The 25,240-nt window shown below is 43.5% G+C and overlaps 1 protein-coding gene across 3 annotated transcripts in view; it reads right to left on the reverse strand.

Moving 5' to 3' along the window:
- The window catches only part of sdk1a (sidekick cell adhesion molecule 1a), a 221,523-nt gene that overhangs the window by 45,265 nt on the left and 151,018 nt on the right, over positions 1–25,240 (reverse strand). For all 3 annotated transcript variants that reach the window (XM_069530412.1, XM_069530411.1, XM_069530413.1), the window contains 11 exons: positions 24,682–24,876; positions 23,478–23,594; positions 23,177–23,344; positions 22,618–22,720; positions 22,329–22,502; positions 19,566–19,702; positions 17,837–17,984; positions 10,708–10,848; positions 7,709–7,890; positions 4,626–4,741; positions 612–807 (listed from right to left, as the gene is read on the reverse strand). In XM_069530412.1, coding sequence (XP_069386513.1) covers positions 612–807; positions 4,626–4,741; positions 7,709–7,890; positions 10,708–10,848; positions 17,837–17,984; positions 19,566–19,702; positions 22,329–22,502; positions 22,618–22,720; positions 23,177–23,344; positions 23,478–23,594; positions 24,682–24,876 — 1,677 coding nt within the window. The remainder of the gene's footprint in view (positions 1–611; positions 808–4,625; positions 4,742–7,708; positions 7,891–10,707; positions 10,849–17,836; positions 17,985–19,565; positions 19,703–22,328; positions 22,503–22,617; positions 22,721–23,176; positions 23,345–23,477; positions 23,595–24,681; positions 24,877–25,240) is intronic.

Here is a 25,240-nt window from a genome sequence, read left to right on the forward strand (position 1 = left end):
CACACACACAGACACACACGCAGACACACACACGCACACAGTCAGCTATCATCAAGCAAGAATTACACCCGCCGTTAACCCTGCAACACGCCCAGCACCCAATCAATACCTGTCCTCAGCTGTGTGTATGTGTGAGCGTGTGTGTGCATGTGATGTGTGTTAACGTGTGTGTGTGTGCGCTCGGCTTCTAATATCTCTTTCCCACTCGATAATTGCAGGCTGGTAATAATTGCTTGTCTGTCTGCCTACAGGCTATTGTGTTTATTTGACGGTGCGACTGTGTGCATGTGTACTTGTGACTGGGAGCAGCCTCTATTATGTTTATCCACGGAACAGTGGGCTATAAATGCCAACATATGAATCAATTCCCTTTAAAAAGACAGAGAGGAGGGGAAACTAAGAACAAAGATTAAATAAGAGAGGAACTAAAGTAAGAGCCTAAGAGAAAACAGGGGGTGTTGGAGAGCAGACGTTGTGTAAGCAGCTGTGTGTCACACAGATACAAACAGAGCCAGTCAATACATTTCATTATTATTCATAGGAGAGGCTGATAGAGTGATATGTTCTGGCATTATTCAAATTGAAGTGTGTGTGTGTGTGTGTGTACTCACTGTCCTCGTGCGTCTGCAGCAGGGTGGGCGGGCTGCGGGGGCCGTCTCCAGGTGTTGTGAAGCAGAGGGTGGCGCCGAAGTACCAGGTGAATTTCTTAAGCCCGCTGACTAATCCCGTGTGGCGTGAACCTGGGTAGTCCGGCGTGATGGTCACGACAATGACGTCCTCTGGCGACTGCTCGGGCCACACCAGCAGCTGAGTTCCACAAGAACAATTGATCACTGTTGACATCTCGGTTAGAAATAAATATTCATGCCGGTTAATCTGTTTGTTGTGAGTTCCCCCATATTTGTTTAGTCGTGAATCTGACTCAACGGCAGTAGCTCCAGGCCACTGAATTCAAATCTTATTATTCAGGCTGCACTAATGAAACAAAACTTATTTCTGCAGCAGTATGGCACAAAGTGAATCTTTTAAAATTAGGCAGACACACAAGGGTGTTCTTGTCATTGAAGTTTAAAACCAAACGGTATTCACACATTTGTTTCATTCCCCCGGAAAAATAACAAAACCCAAAACATCTGCATTTCCAATGCATTCAAACTGAAGGATTTATTCACATGTAGATGTTCCACTTAACATGCATTTCTACCACCGGGCCATTATCAGTCATAACACTATCTGAAGGCAAACACTGAGTTTGACTATCAGTGCAACTAAATGCTTAATGAAAAGTGAGCTCGTCTGCATTGTGGGACTTGATTTGTATTCCGAGCCACGGTGGCTTTATTTGCGTTGTTGCTCGGGCCACAAAAACAAACAGTGAAGAGCGTTCACTTACATATTCATAATGAGAGATAAGCCAGGGGCCACACTAAATATGGTACACATATTTAGAGCATGAAGAAATAACTGGCTAAATACATTTTAGGCGAAGTTTTCATCAGAATTAAGCAGAGCGATGTGGGTTAGTGGTTTGTCAATGCAGGAAAAAAATCCATCCTGTTTACCGACCAGCTTTATATGATAATTTAATTCAAAATGTCTCTTTAATAGCATATTGTTGGTGGGTGTGCATTAACATATATCTGTTATTGCTGCATCCCCCCTGTAGGTGTGAAAACAAAAGCTTCTCTTTACATCAGAATTCATCAAAATTCAAAAAGTGACCTGTATGTCTACTGTCTTACGGCTCACATGCTAAAAATCTCTTGTTTGACTCACATCAAGTGATTTTCTCCACATCGTCCCTGCACACTACCTGTGCCTGGGCCTGTAGCCACTGAAGCCGCCTTCTGTTGGAATATTTGGTTGAAATTCAGTGAATGTTGCTGTGACATTATTATGACCCATTAGGACTTTTGTTAATTTATTCATTTCCGGGTTGAGGTGTAGCGTTCGGTGTGAAGCGAAGCGGCAGAGACGGACTGACAGTCCACGCGGTGATGGGGTTAACTCCATTTTTTAAATAGTAGACTGGGCACAAGTGGCTTCACACATCTGAGACGCCTGAGGAGCAAAACTACAGCTGATGGCAGGAACTCTGGAGACAGTGACCCAGAGCGCAGACTCCTTTTTTCCCCTACTTCACAATGCACAAGGACACCAGATCACTTCTGAACTGAAACCAAAGTTCAGATGCAGCAGGGACTGAATGAAATGTGACCAGGGGAACGATGAGAGGGAGCTCAGCGTTAGACAGTAGTGAGACCGTTAGATTTTGTTTGTGACACAACAGAAACAAAACACAGTCCTGATGTGTTCTCCTTAGATTGTGTTTTAAGAGAGCATCTTCAACTCTAAGATTTCAACACTGATATTTATTTGGGCCAACTTCACGCCTTGTTACGTGAAAGCATCCGATCGGCCAACCGTGTGGCAGAGACGTGTCCCCAGCTTCACTTAATGTTCACATCAATCATCAGAGCGGGAAAATGGGATCTCAGTGACGTCGACTGTGGAGTGAATGTTGGTGCCAAGACGAAACTGATCGTTTCACACAGAACAGAAAGGTGTGACAAACATCCAGCGAGCAGCCGTTCCGGGGATGGAAACACTTTGCTGATGAGAGAGTTATTAGTGTTTATAGCAAAACGTTCTGCTGTCTCCTGTTGCCAAATAAATAAAAAAACAGAAATCTTAATGATTAAAACATTACGTGCTCCTTTTTATATTTTGCAATAGGAACCAGTCAAACAATCAAAAACCTCAGGTCCTGCTGTTTGGAAAAAGCTGTTGATACCCAGAGACGGCTGAGATTTTCTGCCTTGAGGCTGCTGCACTGCACCCAGTTAGTCATTGTAAAACAAGGTTTTCTATTGTAATGCATTATCAGTGTATTTTGGGTGCAGTAAAAATGTGCTGATGTGGCTTCTGGTGCTGGTCCACTTTTAAAAAGGGAGCTGGGAGGACTGGCTCTGCTGTTGCTATAGAAACATGTGCGTTCTGATTGCAATGGATCGTGATGGAGGTGCAGCTCTGTCCTCGGAAGAACACCCTCGGCTGAGACGTGTGTTACCTCTGGTTGAGGGTAAAATACTTTATAATGCTGATAAATGTTTTCCTGTATATGTTCGTGCTTCATCGTTTACTGTAAACACACTTCTAAGTGAAGTTCAGAACTTTATGAGGTTTCTCGTCTGAGAGGCTTCCTCTGTTCAGAGATAAAACATCTTCAGGGACCTCAAGGAAGTCCAGTTGTCTTCATAAAGCACATTTCATAACCCGGACGACTGAGACCCATCACTCAAATGATGCACATACAGTACAACCTCTTGTGTGTGGAAGGTAAACCTTGAGAATCCAAGCAAAATGGAACATGTTTAGTTAGAAACTGTTGCTCTTCTTTGTCAGTAAGTTCCCTGAATAAACCTAATTAATCACTTAGCGACAAAGACAAAGATGATAACTGAAGTGAGCGTCTCTAAAAACTAAGGCGTTAATAAGCCATAAGTGTCAAGGACATGTAGGAGGAAGACTCACCAGAACTGGCTCTCAGTCTGGTTATCACTTTTCAGCCGCGTTATTAAAGGTATTGTATATAATCACTGATCTGTGGGGGGCGGAATGAAACGAGGCTCTGCTTCATATCCTCTTTTAATTAATATCATTATCTACTGTCCTCTAACCAGCACAACACACCCGAGACGATGCACAGCCACATGTGCTGCGCCGGTGAAAGGCTCCACTGATGTGAAGTGGAAGCGCCTGCAAACACAGGCAACATCAAACAGATGGAAAAACATATAGTATTTATCAGCTAACAAAGACACCAACATTCAGACTCACACACACACACAGACCCAGTGACGCACAGCCACAATATGTGTGCTTTCTTTGTCATGTTAATCAGTTCCTCTGGGTTTGGTTGGCACAGCGAAGTGAAGAATAAATCAAATAGCAGAACTAGTACATATAGATCACTCACACTATTCAGCCCTTCGCTCTCTCACCCTGCTCCCCCATTATCCTGCTTGCAGCTCCTTTTTTACTATCTCTCATTTTTGCTCCAGTCCTTTGCTCCTGTTTTTCTTAACACCTTCTTTTTTGTCCTCCATGTTCAATCCTCTCTTTTCTTTACCTCACCACACTTGACTTGGCTAAGTATATGGGTAAACAGGAGCAGGAAGCAGTGCATGACCCTGAGCTGAAAGAGACATTTTTCCCCACAAAACGTACCCACACACGGAAAATATGGATTGTTTTCTTTTTAATTAGTTCATATTATTTGAGGTTTTTTTTAATCTTTTCCTGCTACATACCACCAACATTTTCAAACCTGAAAGTCCAGAAACCAAGATTTACGTCTTTGTTTAATTGTTTAATCAAGTTTTGGTTTCACAAAGCAATTTAGGGAACGGTATGTCCTGCCATGATCACTTAATACGGTGCGTCTACCTCTGCTTGACAGTAATTGGTTTGTAGACGGACGTGTGTCTGCACCCAGATTTACGATTGAAGGAATTTACCTTTAAAATCAAAAACCATCAACATCTTTAATTTTACTGAACTTGACACGAAATGTTTTTGACGTAAGACAGGTCTTGCAAGACAAAGTTCATCCGGAGGCTTACCTTGTATCCCTGGTTGATGCCATTAATAAACTGCTGAGGTGGAGGGTTCCACGTGAAGCGGATGGTGGTCGAGTTGATAGCTACAACTTCCACTTCCTGCGGAGGTGCTGTGGGAACTGAACACAGATAAACACGCACGTTGTATTTAGAGGAAGCGTTCTTAGATACACGATGGAAAACATGAACGGTAACACACTCGAGGCCCGAAGCTGCAGAAACAAACAGCTTTTTAACAGAGTTCGGCTTCTTCTCTTTCATGAACTCGTGGTATTGAACCATATTTCAATATTTCATGTTGAGAGTGGGTTCTTTTTTTTTTTTAATTAAAAGATTCTGCTAAGCTTGCAAAAGCTAAATGCCAAACCCACCCCTCTATTCCTTGCTGCAAAATGACCCAATTTCTCAATAAAATTCATCCCATCCATTGTATTTTGCATTTATGCATTTTGCATATTATTACCTCAGGAATGACTTGGTGAGATTAGGGTAGTGACCCATCAGTGACTGATTCTGAACGATGGCGGTGGCTCGTGGAGGCATCTAAAATGATAGATTCAATCTATTAAGCCCCTCAGGCGCTGACCTCAGGATGCCAGACGGTGGCCGTAGAAAGTTAGATACTCGGTTGATTTGTTGGTTCAGTGCTGTAGACGTATTATTCTCCTAACTAAGGAGCCCTGTCAACCTTTATTACCCAATTGATGTCGCTGCATAGCACATCATGATTTATTGATTGAGATATACAATGTATTGGATGCAAGCAGTATGACATTTGATCTGTGTTAATAATTAACTTACAATGGGCTCTTAAACTATTCAGTATTGCTTCCCTGTTGAGTTGGAGAGGTCACAAGAGACATAATTAAAAAACATTAGATGAAACTAAACTAATGTGGGGGGGGGGGGGGTTTCAACTTGTTTGTATGGTTCAAATGCTCCAAACCTGCTGAAGGTAGTTTTTCATTAGGAGCTCAATGTGTTTTAATCACTATGCACATGGGAAATCTCCGTCTGGGGTGGATGCTTCATGGAATTGAAAAACTTGAAAAACCCGTTTATCTTACATATAGATCGATTTATCAATAGATAAAGCATTAACTTGCTATTGTTTTTTTATATGGTGGCTGTAGCTCAGGAGGCAGAGTGGTTCGATACTCGGCTCGTCCAGCCCACGAGCCAAAGTGTCCTTGGACAAGACGCCGCACGTCAAATTGCTCCTGATGGCTGCGTGTGAATGAGATGCATGATGAGACATACGCGATCCCTCAGTCCAAAGAGCTGCACGCTGGCCTCGGGCTAATTGGAGACTCTTAATTGGCCGAAGGTGGGGATGTGAGTGTGATTGGTTGTTTGTCTGTTGGTCCCGTCTCGTCTAATGTCTCCTGTGTTGATTCTCATTCTACAGACATCACCTCTAATGTGTCTCTAGATGTGAATCTTCGTCTTCCAGCTGCTTAGTGAAAGAAAAGCATCCATGATGGCACTCCAGCCAGAAGGAGGAGAGAGAGGGGTGTGACTGGGAAATGTGTGCGCGTGCATGTGTTTGTTCATGTGTGCGTGTTTGTGTGCGCGTGTCATGGTGATCACACCGTAAAGGGATTATGCTGATGCTAGAAAGCCACAGTGTGATAATGCACCGTTGCATGATGGGAGTGCCCTTTGCATTTTTATATGTGAGCCAGAGAGGCCAGACAACAAGGAGAGGAGAGTGTACGGAGAGGAGGAGCGGAGACCGGAACAAAAACTAGTGACAAATGGAGGGCGAGAGATAGTGAGACAAAGAGGGGAAAGTGAACCAAGGGATGAGCGGGGGAGATTAATTGATATTAAAGATGCTCTCTCTACCTCCCTCCTCCTCCTCCCCCCCCCCGCCACGCTGACTGTACACCTGGGGACCGGCTTCTAACCCCTCTCAGCTCACTGCTACAGATAAAACACTAAACTCCGTCCTCTGGGGGAATCTTATGCACGTATGGCAGCGTGAGGGAGAGTGGGGAAAAGAGAAATGTTATGTTAATGCTGTGTTCAACCACAGACTCTCAGAGATAGTGAGAGAAAATGTCCAATCTATTGCAGCCACTCCCATTAAACCACATTAGAATAATTAATGAGCCTAACTCCCTCTCCTGAGTCCATAAACCCGTCCTGAACTCTTGTAATAACGACTGGGAGCTTTATGTGCACATGTGGACACGTGTGTGTGTGTGTGTGTGTGTGTGTGGCTCGGCCCATCTGTAATAATGATAATTTACTATTGGAATAAAAGTCAGGACAAAAAGAGCCTGTGTTTTAAAGGTGATTTAAACCCATGACCACTACCTCTCGTCTTCCTTTACAGTCCTCACTTACATTCTTCCACTTTTTCACAACCACTCCACTGATTTATGTGTGAAGAGTTGAGAGTGTGCTACCCTGCGTAGCCATATTTACTAAAAATCCTGTGTTTATTACACAATTATGTATCATGTAATATATTTATAGAGCAGCAGAAACTCTTTCCCCATGAGATGTCCCTCCGGCATGTTATGAGTCACGCCTATAGGTTCTCGTCCCAGCTGGCTGACGCTGGTTTTCCTTCGAGGCGACGCCTTTAACGCTCGTCTGACCTGCGCTTACCGGGTTCCTCATCCTACCACCAACAGGAAGTCCGCCAGCTTGTGGAGAAACCTCATTGCTGCTGCTCAGTCATTTGATCATCACCCAATAAAGTAAAATGTGGTGAGAATGATCATCAACACTCCCATGACACACAGTTCTGTGAGTACTGTGCATGTTTTTAGAACTACATTGAAATATATCTTTGCTCGTTACGAATTCTGTCTTTCAATCATTAATCACATGAAAAGAATTGATCAGGACAGTGAAAGTCAAAATGTCCAAAAAACAACTGGGACTTTATTTAGGTGAAAAGCTTTTGGTCTTTCTACTTGTTCATGGAAAGGTAATGCTACTAGAATGTTTACATAATAACGCCTGTGTTCAGTAATGGACTGATGATTGACATGATATCCAAAAATATGATATATATCTTGAGTTGTCCTCTATGAATAAGAAATAAAAACAATGTGTGAGTGTTTTCTTACCTCCCTGCAGAGTGTACTCGGTGACAGGGCTGCTGTAGACACCCAGGCCGGCTCCAGTGTAGGCGGCCACCTGGATCTGGTACTGAGTCCAGATGATCAGATCTTTGAGCAGACAGTAGTTGGTCTCTGGGCTGCTGATGTTCTTCTCCTGGTAGTCCCCCGGCAGCCCTGCCAGACGGTACCTGCGAACACACACGGTTACAGGAGCGGTTTTATAAATAGGTTGTTCATAGGAAAGCAAGTGAGAAAAGCAAGCAGGATACGAAACAACACAAAAAATAAATGCGTCCACCTCCACACAGGATCTCTGGAGCTCAGCCAGAGTGACTGTTGGGTTCTGGGTCAACTCTGTTACCAAGGCTCTTCCCCCTGAATGCTCAGTTTGATCAGGCGGCAAAGAGTCCTGGCTCTTCCAGACTTCTTCCATTTAAGGATCATGGCGGCCACTGTGCCTGTCCAGATCAGTGCCTCAACTAAATCTCTGAGCTCCGTTGGGCTCCTACTTTGACTGTTTCTGCTCTGATGCGCATCGTCAGCTGTGAGATGGATGTGTCTTTCCAAACCAGGTGCAATTGATTGAATCAATCGCAGGTGGATTCCAAATCAAGTCGAGAAACACATCGAGGATGGTCGGGAGAAATAAGAGGTGGACTGTGAGTCAAAGTCCACAGCAGAATATATGCACAAATGAAAAATATTACAGCTGTAGCTCAGGTTGCTCAGTGAATCAGCCCGTAAAGGTTCTCGGTTCAATACCTGACACTTTATATCCCACATTTAAATAAATCCTGAATAATAAATCCAGAAATCTGTCAGGAGTCGCTGTGGACGAACGCATGGATGTAATATAACCAAACGCACACACATCAAGTACAACCCCCAGGCTTTTGCACAAAGCCGGGAAAAAAAACACATCATTAAGATTCTAACATGAAACAATCTTATCAGAGTGCTCACTCTATAAGACTAAATACACTTTCTGGAATAAACACAAACTTAACTTTTGCTCAATTCTTTTTACGTCGGCCATCTGAGAGGCAGAGAGACGTTCTGTTGGTGTGAAGTCACTTGAATCACATCACAATCATGGGAGAATAAAAACCCTCAGTACCTGGTAGACATCTCAGATTAGTGCACCTTCAAAGCCCTCGCTATAGTGCATGACATATAAATGTCTACTTAAAAGGAAATATGACCCGACGAGGAGGAGGAGGTGTAAACCACTTTGCCACTGTACATATCTGAGGGAGCTGAATGGTGTCAGCGTTTAAATATGGAGCCCATTTACTGCAACAGAATATTCCAATGTTTCCCTGCCTGAGTCAGCGCTTTATCACAAATGCAAACTATATACAGATACACACGCACAAAGCGAGAGGGCGGGACAGGCTGACAGTGGATCTCTGTAGAGGAGTTTCTCTTCCCTCCACCTGAGGAAGTGGGGGGTGGGAGAAAATACTCCCACTTTCCCAGGGAGGAGAGCGGGTGAGGATCTGGGAGCTGATACAAGTACGAGAAAGGGGAATTCAAAGGGTTTCACAGGAGGAGGTGGGAGCTCCGTGCTTTGAAGCCAAAATGATACGGTCGAGTCGTACGAGTGTGAGTTTCTACTTTCAACTGATTTCTGAAGAGGAGGCAGATAAAGCAGTGAATGAGGATAAAGACCTGATAACTTCTACTGCAATTATATGCAAATTCGTGGGAGGCAGCTGATGACAGTTTGATTACACACAGTGTGTGACACTGCAGGCACACATCAAAATGAAGGACAGCGACCAAGGGCAGCCAGAGCATCTGTAAAGTGCACTCGTGTCCGTGTGTGAATGTGTGTGTGGTTGAATGCTTCTCTTCGTTTTCGGGAATGAAAAGAGACAAAGTTTTTCTTTGCTTTTAACTCCTGCGTCATATCGATCTTCTGGAAATGGAAATCTTTGTTGGCACAAACCGTATTCTGTAAAAATAATACAAAATGCCTTTCGACGCTTAAACAAACAAAACCATCGTAAAATCAGTCGTTGATACTTTGTCAAGTTCTAATTTACAAGCAACTCAAACCGAGCTGGTGCAGCCTTTAAGTCACCTGATGATAATTTCCTCCTCTTTTCTTCTGTATCCACGCAAAAAACACGGACTCACAAAAGGTTTAACTGTTCGATTTTGAAACTGTCATCGTCACAGTAACTAAAAAAATCAATCTATAATCTTCAGCCAATCAGAATTTGGAATTATCTCAATGATTCTAGTGTTTCCCACACAATCAGAGGAGGCAGCTGACGCTCTCCTGTGCGCCCCTGACTGACAGTTACACAAAGAAGGCCGCTGTTATGCCGAGCGTCTGAATCCTCAGTGCTGCCGAGTCAAATAAGAAAAACCCACCTATGAACCTGGAGAAGCAGAATTCTGTGGAAAATAGGGCATTTTCATTTAAACTACCGCAATTAGCAGATTCATTTGAGAAGTACAGCTGCTCACAATTCTCATGTTGAGTTTAAATGGGATAAGTGTCACAGTACGCTGTCTCGAAAGTGCTGACCTTTGAGGAAACAAAGAGCCAGAGTGTCTCAGCTTGTTAGATGTGTGGCACTGTTTCCTTTCTACAACTTTCTCCGTTAGAGTCTAGACTGCTCAACAATAGACGAGCGATAACGAAGCTGCTTAATAACCATCAGCAAGCTCATTAGCTCAGAGGGCTTTATTTACTGTCTTTTCAACAACTCTTTACTTAATGAAATGACGTTCTGTCCCAAGGACAAAATACTGGAGGGAATAAACCGCACAACACAGAGAGAATAAAAAAGCTCGAGTACCTATTGTGACAGAGTCGCTCTCGCCCAGCTGGCTAATGTGTTTGCAGTTACCAATTAGCCCAGTGAGGTCACTAATCCTCTATAAAATATTTTGCAGACATTTTCTACTAAAAATTAATGGACACCTACCGAACACTGGCATCACTATAAAGCCAAATATGCATGTGTGTGCACTTCTGTGAGTATGTGTACCTGAGTACATATCCTCGAAGGACTCCGTTGAGCTGAGGTTCTGGTGGAGGCTGCCACTGCACCATGATGGACTGGTTTGTACGCCCACTGGCCACAATGTTCTTTGGAGGAGCGCTGGGTGCCTCCTCCCTGAGCATCAATCTAAAACACACACACACACACACACAGGGAAAAAACAAATAAGCACAAGAGAGACAAATGATTTTGATCATAATGAGAATATCAGTTATGCTGAAGAAGTGTACGAGTTTGTCCAACACATCACTTATATGGACAGTTCGCACAGTAGCAGTGTGATGGTGTTAGTCGACTCATTGAGGCTCAGAGTTTGAAGCGTGAACTGAGACGGATGGAGACGTCAACAATGACGTAACTTTCGCACGTTGGTAAGAAACTACAGGCGTCTTTATGTTGTCAGTCACAGTCACAGTCAGTCACAGGGAGAAACTGACGTCTTCCTCTGTTTGTGGTTGGAAGAACCCGTCTAACAACAAATGATCATGTTTCTCGCAGGAGAGATTCAACAGGGGCCGAGCTACAACTTATTACACAGCGTCATTTCGCAGCTCTGATGAATTCTGCCCTCATCCTCCTCCTCCTCCTCTTCCCTCATTCTCCTGCTGTATCTTGCAGTTTCATTAAAAACATTTGTTTTTCATCTCTGGCTATATTGTTAATTTATTTCAAACAAACCACCGCGCTGCCGCTGATGGAAACGTTAAACGCATCACTTCCAGTGCGCCAGCGGATCTCTCCTGGGATTGATGGAGCTGACTCTGGGTGTTCAAAACAACAAAATGTAAAACACGTTCATGAACCCGGGAAGAGATGTGTTTTATTCACTGTCGGCAGAGAAGAACAAATAACACATTTACTGTCTGTATGTTGCAGATGATTGTTTATTGCTTGTTTTTTTAAACTTGAGGTTTTTCCAAATTATCTTCATTTCTACTCCAGCAATCTTTGTCTGGTTGGTTTCTACATCAACCTCAACCCGACCACAAGCGCCCCAGTGGACCAGCTACACAACTTGACAGCAGCAGATAGTTAAGTCACTATTAGGGATGAGCTTGTCTTTTCAGTTCCAGTGGGACAAGTATGATCTCCAGCTCTCTCCCTCTCTGTCTCCCCCCTCCCCTCCCCTCCTCTGACACTCTGAATCAGTTTCCCAATCTTTCTTTTGACATTTTGAACTACTTCTCCATTTTTTTTCTCCCCCATCTGCAAACTTTCACCTTTCATCCATCATGTCCTTTGGCCTCAATTATTTCATGCTTCTATCTTTTACTCATCTCCTTCCCTCATGCTCTATAACGCCCCCCCCCCCCCCGACACACACACACACACATAACCCCGCAACCCCCCACCCGTGATTAAAGCTCCCAGCCCTCTCATGGTTGATAAAGCACACAGGCCGAGCTGGTCAGCCTCTGGCTTTACTGTAAGCAGCTCAGCTAATGTAATCAGAGCCATATGTGCTAATACACACACACACATATAAACACACACACACATATAAACACACCAAACAAATTTCTCCTGCTTAAGACACACTGCTACATCCGATGGTCTTTTCCCTTCCATGGATTATGCCTGCAGATGGATCGTGCCCCATCTCTCCCCGAATGATTCTCTATAAGCTGTTGAGCCATTAGCTGTGGTGTGGGCTCCCTGAATTTGTGTGTCTGAATCTGCACGTGCCTATAAATGTGTGTGCACGTCTATATATACGAGTTTGTGTGAGAGTAGGGGTGTGAAAGCTGTTAGCCAGAGACTTGTGCAGGCGGATATATGGCACAGGCCAGTGGTTTTACAGCTGTGCTTTACTTCCATTAGGTTAGGCACTGTCAGACAGCACCAGGTGCTGCAGGCACAGACATCTACACCCACACACACACATAGGCTAATGGGCCCTGTGTGAATGAGATGGGCATTAGTGTAGCCGTCTGGAAATGGGGTATATATAATCCTCAACTATGCCACTGCTTTTGACCGAAATTGATGACACACATTAATGCACATACACAAACTCACGCTACACAAACCCCCACAAACCCCATACAGTACTGAACAGATGCGGCCATTCACTGTTTGACTGCAGATGAAACACACACACACACACACACACACACACACACACACACACTGACGCACATTAACACACTTTTTGCTGGATTGCAGAAAGTCCTCGTGAATTGCCTTAATTCCCTCCCAACCAGTTGCGAGTTAATATTTCATCCAGTCGGTTCAGCACGAGGACATCAACTTCACAGCGGAGATTATAAATATAAAAACAGCAACAACACACCTACACACTTCACAACCACCTAAACAGCTGCAGACACTCATACCAACACCCTGCATCCAAACACTACACAATTACACAGGCGGATCGCTGCTTGACACACTTTCTCTGTCCCTAGTTATTAAGGAAAGGAGGACACTTTCTGCTGGAGATCTGCATGTTTCCTAGTCTGAGTGAAAGTCTGTGTGTGTGTTTGTGAGTCTCTCTGCTGTGGGAATTAGAAAAAAGTTTCTATCTTTGTCATTCTCCACAGTTCAGTGCCCATGGCTTTCTCAACAAATCCACGTACACACGACTCTTAAATTTAACGGCGTTACCGAGACGTTAAGTCGGCCTGTATTCAAACAGGATAGGAAAATGTTGGTCCGGTGGGAAACGAGAAGTAGAGCAAAGTGAATGGAGGGTAATAGAAATAAAAAAAGAGAGAGGGAGAAACCAGATGTGATGTGACTGGTTACAACCAACTGGATAAATGACCTTATTTTCTTCTCGCCTGACACTTTTAGTCTGGTCTCCTTTAAATGTTGTGCTGTTTCACTGGAGGTTAAAAGCTGCTCTAATGGAGGAGGCTGACACACTAAAGAGACTCTGTCGGGGAAATTAAACTTAGTGGATTCTCTCACAGTGAATCAAAACCAGCTGCGGCACAGATTCGCTACTGTACGTGTCCTTTATGCCTGTAACTTAAATAAAAACACACACAGTTCGGATCAGTAGCTGTTTTTTTTCTTTACCACACACCAGCTTGAAAACAATTCAAACGTCACTGTAGATACTGTGTCGTTACTGCCGGTGGAGGTTTAAAGGAACATTTAGAAACATCGACTTGCAGTTTTTTTCCAACGCCAGCCGAGTGCACAGATATTTGAACTGTATTTAACGCACCTCGTCTCCTGATGTTGATTTAACTGTCACACGTTCACAACAAACAAAGCAAATACCAGTGGCCATCTCAGCTTCACCTGCTGCTGTCTGTCTGTGTATGTATGATTATGTCTGTGGTGCAGGGAGACACTAATGACCGGCATCAAGACAAGAGGTCCATCAGTTTATCGGTCTGGCTAATTTGAGGCTGATTAGAGCTTTCTCAAACAATGAGCAATCGATGGATGTAAGTGCCAGCTACAGCCGCTTATCCTCTGTGTTGCTGATAATAAACAACATTCTTGCAGAAGCGTCGCCTGCACAGAAAGAGACAGTACGACGGCCCATATTTTGAGGCTCATAGAAAGTGGGAAGCCATTAAAAAAACATTATTATTGTTGACTAAAATGTCTCAGCAGATATTTTTGAGCAGGACGAACCCGAATTCCGTTGGCGATCCCTCGACTTTTCCTCTAGTGCCCCTATAAGTTCATTAATTCTGATTTTCTGTGAATTCTCTCTACAACTACTCGATACATAATCATATAATATTTGGTACAGGTATTCATGAACAAGAAGGAAATCTCTTGTGCTAAAATCATTTAAATTTAATCTAGTTAATTTGAATTTATGATCTGCAAAATATTCTCCCAAGGAATCTCTGTAGAGCTCGTTCTCTGCTATCATGGGGACATTCTTTATTTCATTAAATTTAGCAAATTAGTAGTTGCATTTTTCTTTTCCGCAGGAGTGGATCCAGGATTTCTCTAAATGAGGCGACATAAAGGGACACAGTTTACACAGAGGGGCTAATTACAGGGGCTAGGGTTAGTTTAAGGGTTGCACAACTCCTGAATCAGTAAAGTGCACTTTTAAGTCATTTCTTGTTTACTCATATTTATAGTTTGTGTTATTAGTAAGTGAATTATAAGTGAGCGCCCCTGCTTGGGTACAAAAACATATATAAATATTTTATTGACCTCCAAAAACGTCTAATTCTGTATACTGCATTATTATGAAAAGCTGGAGTTAAAGTACGTTAGACATCACTGAATGTGTCTTATCCTTGTTTTATTGTGTTTTGTTATCGTGTTTGTTGTTCGTTTTTCCAGCTCACATCTAAAAATGTCCACCGCACTGTGAGTTTCACTGCTGTTAAGTTTCTCCGCCCTCCTCCGAACAGTAAAGACCTATATGAGCATGCAGTAATGAGATGACTCAGGCTTATATTTATGTGCAAGCGTATGTCCTGCTTATATTGCTGGTATCAGTGGGATCCAGCCAGGTACATGTAGGAGGAAGCTGCAGCTTATGTCCTCTTGTTCAAAATGCTCAAAGACAACATTAAAAATAAAAACAAGCATGTAATGTTGCTCATAATGAGCTCCTCCTCTGGAAAAGCTTTTCTCAAACATTCTCTCTGCAATCACCTGCTCTATAGCATAAACTAAATGAATTAACCTTTCACAGTCCGGAGCAACAATGAACCACAGATACACAGTTCAGATGTTGGAAAGCACCGAGCGAATCCCTTGTAAATGATAAATCTATGAAGCCCCTAAAGCATTCAAACATCCACAAGCACATTAGGCTTGTATATGTTTCTACACGATGACAGTAGAGTGTGTTATCTCACACCCCGAGGAGGAATTCTAATGCGTTCTGGTTCTGACTGAACAGCTGGAATAAAAAAAGAGAAAGGAGACCGATGCTTTAAAGTTGTGATGATGCCTGGAAGTTCGAGGCATTTCCGCATAATCTGTCTTATGTGTTAATGCTTCCTCTGTAAAGACGGTAATGGTGCGAGTGCACGTTATGCATGAGTAAATCCCCGTATGTGTGACAGCCCAGATGGTATAATTGGATTCATAGAAAGAGTTGCTGCATTTAGAAGTAATGTTTCTCAGGTCTGATCACAATCATTCACATGCTCTTACTGGATGATCGTGACCCCTTTTCCTTGCAACATGGTGCCACCGTGAACGCTCCAGAATAAGAGGAGGAACAAGAACAGACACGCAGGGAGAGGAGAACTAGAAAAAACTAGAAAAGCACTGAGCAGAGCCCATGATGACGCCACACTTTAATTCACTAGATCCAGATTTGTATTTGAATCTTCACCAAATTGCACAAACCCATGAATATCAGCTCCCTAAACATGAGCCCTCAATTATTTTTTTCAGAAATCCAGGTAAATGTTGAGAATCCCACAATGATAAAAAACGTTTCCTGGATCCACACCAAAATTAAATTGCTTCTTCCCTGAGCCGTCCAGCCTTCCAGTCGTATTTGGGTAATGTTGCTAACAAACTAACAAACCCATCGACACACAAAAGGACCGGGGTGAAAACTTATTCTAATCAGGACAGGAACAAAATGGGAGCGTGCAGAAGCAGCAGGACGTTCAAACTTTAATAAGGGCTTTTTGTCATCAATATTACAAAACTGCTCCTTCACTTTCTCCTCTGTTCCCTCCCTCTGTCCACATTACTGTATTTTGTCATCCTTCTCATTTGGCACTCCGAGCTTCAGCAGGACATTTTCACTCCCTTCCCTGTGTTTCAGCTTTGGCATCTGCGACTAATCATGCGTGTGTCTGGTCCAGGCAGACGTCCAGCAGATGAGAGGCAGAGTGCACACGCTTATGTATGAAACAAACACAGACGTAGAGAGGTGTCCATCTGGTCTGATACGCTGACCAGTGATGACTTGTCATACTGCCAGTCATTCATTTGAAGAGGATCAATCCAATCTACTCTCCAGGGCCCCTGACAACCAACCTTGGACTATAGACTCTGGGTGTTGGACACAAACAATACACTGGTGCATGCAGGAGGAGAGTAATGGCTGAAAATAAGAAGGCATTCAACCATTCTTAGAATAAAAGGAGAACAAAGGAGAGAAAGATTCAGTGCAGGAAAAGCTTGAGAGGAAAGAGCTAAACGCTGAGGGGAAGGAAAGTGAAGGAAACCAATCTGAGGCGTGGAAATGTGTGACTGCAACGTCTACAGCTGCGGATGTTGCTGAGAGTTTATTTGGCAGAAATGCAACTGGCACCTGCCTGTGGTCAGTCGCTACGGCCAGACAAAATCATGTTCATGTGTGTGTGGGTGTCTACTTTATAATGCATCGTCACATCTGGTGCATTGTGCGCGTGTCAGAGATTTGCTTTGAGCGTAGTCTCTAACAAAACTCTTGCCACACCTCCACTAACCCTCCTTTCACTGCGGTTCCATCAATGCTATGGCATCATAATTACCCTCATTAGAGTTTTCTCTCGGGATAAACATGAAAACTCGTGCACAAACACACAAACATATAAACATCTGCACAGCAATTTATTTACTTTTCAGGGCCAACTCTCTCTTTTCTTACACACGCAGAACCATTAATTTCACCATTTGTGCAGCTTACTTCAGTCTGTGCACTGGAACACACACAAAGACACAAACACACACACACACACAACAACGTAGACATGCACTGCATGGATGTGATGAATATAAATTACTTATTGCAAAGGAAATGGATTCTAAACAAAAAGCACTGCTCCCTTCATCTTCGCCTTGTTAGAATCCATCCCAGTTTCATGCCCATTCTGAATCCCATACTCCTATTCATCCACATGATAACCTACACAAACACACACAGACACACACACACACACACACGCTTACTTAGACACACAAATTAGAGTGTGTGTGGGTGCATACACTGTGGCTTTTGACTGTAGAAAGGTTTCTGTTTATTCATTCCCGGTTAGTGAGGCAGTGTGACCAAGTCTATTACACAGAGATGGAACAGGACAAATAAAACTCTATTTCACACAAAATCATGGCGTGTTCCACATGAAGAATGGAAAACAGTTAAATAGTCGTGTGGTCGTGTGTCATCACACGAGTGGTGTTAGTGGTGAGTCTGAGATGTGAGGAAATGAGATCCTGCGTGTCGCTCTCTTACCTCTGAGTCTCAGCGCTGTACTGACCCCTGCCCACTTGATTGACGGCACAGAGTCTGAACTGATAGGTCCTGGCAGGTGTGAGCCCGCCCACCGATACCTCGGACACTGCTGGATCAACCTCTGACAGGTACACCTTCCATGGGGAGTCTAGACGGAGGAAACAAAAGATTAGAGGCTGATAATATCTGGCTGGGGCAGGACAAACAGAGACACTCGGGATCCATGAATCAAAAGTAAAGCGGGAAAGAACAGATAAAAGAGGCAGGGAAGGATGCTGGAAAGTTACGGGGGGGTGACCTGGAGGGAATTAAAAGGAAAGAAGTATCATAGGATGCCCCGAGAAAGAACGTTTAGATCGAAGAGGGGGATTAATAAAGAAGCTGGTGTTCGTGCCAGCTTGTTGCCAGCTTATCTTTCTTCTGAAGATACCACAGACAGCTACACTAGTATCACTGCAGCAGCTCCATGTCTGAATAAGAGAGAGGGATGGTCTGTGGGCCCTTTTAAGAGTTTAGGGCCAGTCTGACATTAAAATACACAACTTACACAGCTGATTCTCCCTGAATCACATTCCAAAATATGTAACACAACCTCACACACACACACACACACACACACACACACACACACACACACACACAAAATAGGTGGTAAACACAAATCTCATTCATTCCTCAATGTCTGGGTTCAATCTTCTTTTGAAATCGACATTTAAACTCTCAGCTTTCCTCATCTCTCTCTTTATCCGTCCCTGTTTTTGTCCCTCGCCGCATTTTCTCTCGTGTCTCTCGATCTCATACAACTTGTCTCATTGTTTTGGACTGTACATGCTGAAGAGCAGCAGACGAAATTGCGAGAGGAGAGAACTTACAAGTCCTATTCATGCTTTCCCTCATGCTTTTCAGTGTTATGGAAATTCTATGGTTATTGTGTTATTTCTTCTCTAACCCACACTCACACTTTGCTGGAGACACGACCGTGTTCTGGCGAGATGAGTCAAGGTTTAGACATATTTGTTCCATTAGAGCAGCGCCACATGAAGACTAATGGTACGTGGCCGCTACAATACTCCTTTTTACTTGGTCAGGGCCGATTTGATGGTGATGCACCTGTTACCTTGTTAACTTTCTGTACGGCTCATCAGCCTGGTCTCCCTGATGCCTCCGGTATAATAAATACCTCCACCTAAAACATCATCCATCTCTGGATGAATTCTTTTTCATTCTTTCTGGAGATTATTCAAAAATGTCCAACTATGATACTTCTCACATTTGTCCGTCAGTCACGAGCCAGGTGCTTGGCCGTGCTCGTAGTGTTCACCAGACCACTCGTCCCTTTAGTTTACAGCAGCAGTGAGAGTGGCTCGGCAGCCGTCTCCCTCCTGTCACTCTACACTCTCCTCAGCCCGGCTCTCATCTTTCTCTCCCTACCTCTATTTCTCTTTTGACAGAGAGCCAGCCTGCTGTTAAAACATCTGCCGTGGAGAGAGTGAGAGACGGAGAGAGAGAGGGGGAGGCGTAATGAGGGAGGGAGGGATGGAGGGAGGGAAAATAAGAGTTTATTTATAGGGAACCAGGATGAACATTTACACAGCAACACCATTCTCCATATGTCTGCCTCTTGTAAATGAGTGTGTGTCAGTGCCTGGTAGACAGCAAGTGTACAGCTGTTTGCCGCTCAGGGACTACACACACACACACACACACACAAAGATACACACACACTTACTGTTCTCCGATAGCTCCAGCAGGTAATACAGAAGAGGGGAGTTTCCATCGAAGGGGCGTAGCCAGGACAGGTGGACCGAGCGGGAGTCGGAGTCATTGAGCCGGGCCGTCAGGGAGCGGGGGGAGTGCGGCAGCTCGCTAGAAACAACAAAGACAAGAAAACATCACATGCACCGTGAGTTTAACAGATATTTCTCCAGTGAATTCATCAGAACCAAGTCTTCAGAGGAATACTTGGGCATGTTTTGCATTTTTTGCCGAGAACTAGATGAAAGGCACTAGACAATGAACATGAAGCTATAGCCAGCAGCTGGTTAGCTTAGCTCAGTGCAAAGACAGTAAAGCTCTGTCCGTACAAAAGAAACAAAATGAACCAGACAGCATCTCCACAGGTTTTGCAGACGTCAACTAGGAGGAAACTTAGATGAAGGCCGACAGATCATTATGACATGAACATATCTATATGTGCCTTTAAGGCTAATACTTGGTTGTAGGCAGTTGGCAACCAGGGGAGCAGTTCGAGCACGTGACTCCCAATAAAACCAGTACAAGTCGTTTTCACACTTGTTTCTGGTTTTTGTAGAGTTTTAAAGATTCTGTTGCCTTTAGACCAAACCAGAGCAGTTTCCCAGTTTTCAGTCAAACTAGTTTTAGCCCTTGATTTATATTTACGGTGCAGAAGTGAAGAAGTATCAATTTTTCATCTAACTCTTAAAAAAGAAAGCAAATCATCATATTTTCCGATGTGTGAAACTAATATAAACTATAAACAAGTCTGTGAAAATGTGCCGAGACTTTTCATTAGACTGATATTTGTTACCTGTGTTTTGCTTTTCTATTAGAATAATGTTGGCACTGACAGGCCGGGACCAGTTCCAGTGGATGAATACCTTTTAAATATATCAGTGGTTTGCCTATTTTTTATGCTGATATTTTTCCCCCTGTATGTTTGCTTCACATATCTTACAACATCTATTAAAACGAAATCCTCCAGACATTTGGCCATCCCCTGTGAATGCTTGTGCATCGCTGCCATGTTTATAACAAAGGCAGCAACACAGATATATTCATGAAAGCAATACAGAGTGTCCAGACGTTTGATTATACTGAATTTAGTGGCTCATAACTCTGTTTAAAAAACTGTTGGCTTGACGGAGGAGAGGGACGGGGAAGCAGATATCAGTGTTTCTCAGTGAAAAGGTAATAAAATGAGTGAGGATATTAACAGAGCACATAAAAGATCAGTATAAATATATTTACAGTGAAATCATGAAGAAAAACGAAGTCCCTTGTGCCCTTACTGTCTGCATCCCATATTCATAATCTCATTAATTATTACTTATTAATTATTACAATCATGGATGTGTGAATATCCAATCCACGGGGTCTCCTCTGACAGACCGCAGCCTCGGATTTCATCAGAATATGATGCGGAGTTAAAATGCGTCAGAGCTTGTTTTTTTTACATGTTGCTTTACATTTTAATATTTAAGTGTGTAACATGTCAGAAAATGAGGAAAACATACAGAGAGAGAGAGAGAGAGAGAGAGAGAGAGGTAAATGAAGAGAAAGACGTAAGAAGAAGCGAGAGAGTGGCGTGCACCCGAAGAAAAAGCAATAACGGCATGGAATGAGGCAGAGAGGGAGCGAGGGGATATGAGAATGATGTTTTCTTCTCCGAGCTGACATGATTGTATTAATTAATAGATGAGCTTAGAGAACGTTGGAGCAGATACCTTCACACAGCCACAAACACAGGCACACACACACTCGCTCACAAACACATGGGTGGGTCTTGTGGGAGCTGAACCAATAACCTGCTGGTAATTAGTCTGTCTCCTCAGACGCCAGCGTCTGTTACCCTCCATGACCCGTTGATACTGAGCTAACGAGAATGTCAGTCACACGCATTCACACACACAGACTCACGCACACCCACACACACACAGTCGTACAGACGGCCCTTCGTTCCCCCACATAGTTCCTCCCTCAGAGTTTGACACGTGTAACCTCTTGTCTTTCTATAATTTAAGGATTTGGACTCATGTTCTGTCTCTCCTGCACCCTGCAACTGTATTAATATATCTAATATAACTGCCTTTTTAAAAGAATATTGTACAAGTGCATATTAATATACAAATGCCACTACTTGACACTTCTCTCACAGTGGCTGTGATGACACTTGATGTGAATGCACTCATGAACACTGAGCGTACGGGTTTCACACTTAAAGGATATAACACGTCTCTGGTTTCAGCGAGCTGGGAGTGTGCCGTGTGCACAGGGTACCTGATAGCAGCTATGACCTTACGCTACGTCTAGTAATAGCTCACACTCACTCGCCACATTCTGTCACTTTGTAGTTTTAATTGCAGCCTTTGGTTGAGAGAGTGAATATGGTTATTATTTCTTTTCATGAGGCTACAGTGAAATAATCTGACACTACTGCAATGCAACGTGCCAAATTACCCATCCACAGCTTTCCCTAAATCACGTTCTGCAGAGTCAATCACTTTTTTATCTTAATCGACCCCATTGAATCCTCCCGGAGAATCATATCTGCGATTTCAATCACTAAGATTCGCTCGCTGTGGATTGGTTGATTTCCTTCATGATTGATGTGCGAAAAGTCATTTTTGTGTCGAATCAGAAGGAAAAATAAAATCTCCCCGTTGTATTTCTGCTCTGTATTTGAGTGGAAACCATAGAACTGTGTAACGTGGACGATAAGTTCCCAACATCTTACAGGGTTCTTTGTACTCACATGACTTCAAGGCGCGCAGAGCGAGAATCGTTGCCAGCCTGTGATGTCACCGTGCAGGTGTAGTCCCCAATGTCACCTGACCACGTCTGGCCAATTGTCAGAGAGCCCTGGCGCACGGAAACGCGCCCCCCGCTGGTCGGAGGGACCGGCAAACCGCTACGATCCCACTTGAAGCTACAACAGGGAAGTACACGAATACTTTATACTGAATGCATCCATTGCGTATATGAAAAATAAAGCATCAGGTGCTGGTAAGATGAGTGTTTATGTAGTAAAGATAAAAAGTGACCTGATGTTGACTCTGGGGTCGTGTGTGGCATTACAGTCGAGGACAGCAGTGGTTCCTTTGATAACACGCTTGTCTGTCGGCGGCAGTGAAATGAGTGTTCGACCTGAAAAAAGACCAAAGAGAGAGAGAGTGAAAAACAGAGCGAGAGGGATTAAGACGTGGGATAAATAAATAAAGTTAGAACTTGTTTGTTATTCTCCTCTGGTGTTAACATGAGACAGTCTCATTTAGTGTGTGTGCATTTAAATCTATGCTGCTCCAGAATAATTCAACATCTTTCATCTGAAGCTGTCAGGATAGATATATATACATATACCAGCCAATCAATGAGTTTACCATAGGTTTATCAATCATCCCCTGACTCCACCAATCAGATGATTCTTTCACCACTGCACTGGCCCACTGCATCAATAACCAATCCACAGCTGTTCACTAGCCTTAGCTAATGCGATTGGACTGCTACTGATAAATGAGTGTTCCGTGGCTGTTGTAGTCTGTTTAGAAAATGTATATTGAGCAGTTTAGTGTATCATTGTTTGTGAGCATTGTGCGTACTTACTCCACACGGTGAGCGTAGCCGTGGTGTTGATGGTGCCCTCGGAGTTGGAGGCGGTGCAGGTGTATTCTCCCGAATCCTGGAAGCTGACCGGCTGAATCTGCAAACCCCCTGACTGCAGCTGCGTGAACCTGGGAACCTGCACTGAGCCGCTGGCTAAGACCTGCAATCCTACAGAGAGAGAGGGAATTATAAAAGAGCCTCGAGGTGGAGGAAAGCAATTAAGACATTAGGCATGTTTTTAATTACATACACATTATGTTTATCAGTGTCAGTGAGCACAGTGTGTAATCCTGTCGGTTACCTTTCCTCCAGGTGATGGCAGGTTTCGGAGCGCCGCTCGTCTGGCAGGTAAACAAGGCCGTGGTGCCGTCGGTTACTGTTTGGTCGGTTTGGGGGGAAGTAAATGTGGGGGCCACACCTGAAACGCAAAGTGAGAGCATGAGAGGAGGAAAAGAGTAGAGCAAGAGCAAGACTGAATAAGTTGATTATGACGAGGAAAATAGAAGAACGGAGAAAGAAAGAATGACCGTGTTGAGCTAAACACGGATGTGTCCTCTGGAATCAATGGAGGCTTTATTCACTACGTGATAGGACATGTTTGTGCATAAATGTGGAAGGTGGAGGTAGGAGAGCTCCATGGAGACTTTTAATTATAATCAAACGCTCACTAAACACGAAGTAACCCAACAGAGTCAAATATAAGTTTACTTTAGCAGCTGCAACTCACTGAAAAGCATCAAATCAAGTCAGAACATTTAACTGACAAGGAATTTCACCTGATTTTAACGATGTGAAAAGCAAGGACTTAGTTTGTTCTTGATTTTCAATACCCAGAAAAACTCACTTTCTATATCAAACATAAAAGGCTTCCTAAATTAAATTACTTCTGGCACTTTGACCTGCAGCCTTTCATTCACGTTAGCAGCAAACGTCTATTTCCAGGTTTAAAAATTATTTGTCTATTAATCAAAAACAATCAGCAGCTACTTGGATAATTCATTCATTGTTTGATTTGGTTTTAAAGTGAAAATGCCAGAATTCACTACTTCCAGCTTGACGAGGAGTATTACCTGATGTACTTGATTGGAAACTGCCTATTTTCAGGTTCTGACATATTGGTGTGTAAAAACAAAAAACCAATGTGGTTATGTGGTCTTTAGGAAACCGTGATGGGTTTTCTGACGCCTTAAAGAACAAATGATCAACCAGTAATTGAAAGAAATTACCTGGAAAGTGATAATGAAATGTATTGATAATACTTTATAGTTGCAGCCCTAAAAACAATCAGAGCATGAATGAGCTCGTATAAAGTAGCTGACACAGACAAATAAGGGAGATGAAAAGCAAGTTCAGTCCAAGTGTTAATTCAGATAAACGAGAAACAAAGTGAAGAGGAGAGACGCTCGTGATATCAGGACAGGGAGAAATTAGCACGCTGTATATTAACGGTGTTTCTATAGGTGTGTATTGACAAAATGTTTTGATTGTGTGTCAGACAAACTCACTGGAGACAAGGAGCTGTGTGTGCGCCTGGGTCTCTCCAGCAGCGCTGCGAGCGAAGCACTGGAATATCCCTCCGTCTCCAGGCTGCACCCTGCGCACCGTCAACCCAGTCGCCGCGGTGACTTTGTATCGAGGGTTCGCCAGTTTGGAAAGAGGCACTGCGTCCTTATACCACTCTATCCTGGGCTGGGGCACACCTACACATGTCCACGTGCACGGAAAACAGACAGAAAAACAACAGCAAGAGAGAAGGAAAATGTCAAATTTTCCTTAATAACAAACCAGCTGACCTCACTGCCGAGCCAACTGCTCGAACAGCCACACGCGCTCTTTTCACCAATCTTTCTTCATTGTTATCCACTCTCTCCCTATAAATATGCATGCAGGCATAATGACTGCTAATAATATATTGATCGCAGGGGGGTGGGAGGGAGGGGAAGGGTGGCAGTAGGGGCCAAAAAACAATCTGAATAAAAGATGCAGCACATTGAATATCTACAGAATCAGCAGCCACCTGTCTGACGGACATGCCAGATATGACAGGCAGGGGGCTCATGCAAT

Source organism: Paralichthys olivaceus, chromosome 8, assembly GCF_024713975.1.
Source record: "Paralichthys olivaceus isolate ysfri-2021 chromosome 8, ASM2471397v2, whole genome shotgun sequence".
Classification (NCBI taxonomy): Eukaryota; Metazoa; Chordata; class Actinopteri; order Pleuronectiformes; family Paralichthyidae; genus Paralichthys; species Paralichthys olivaceus.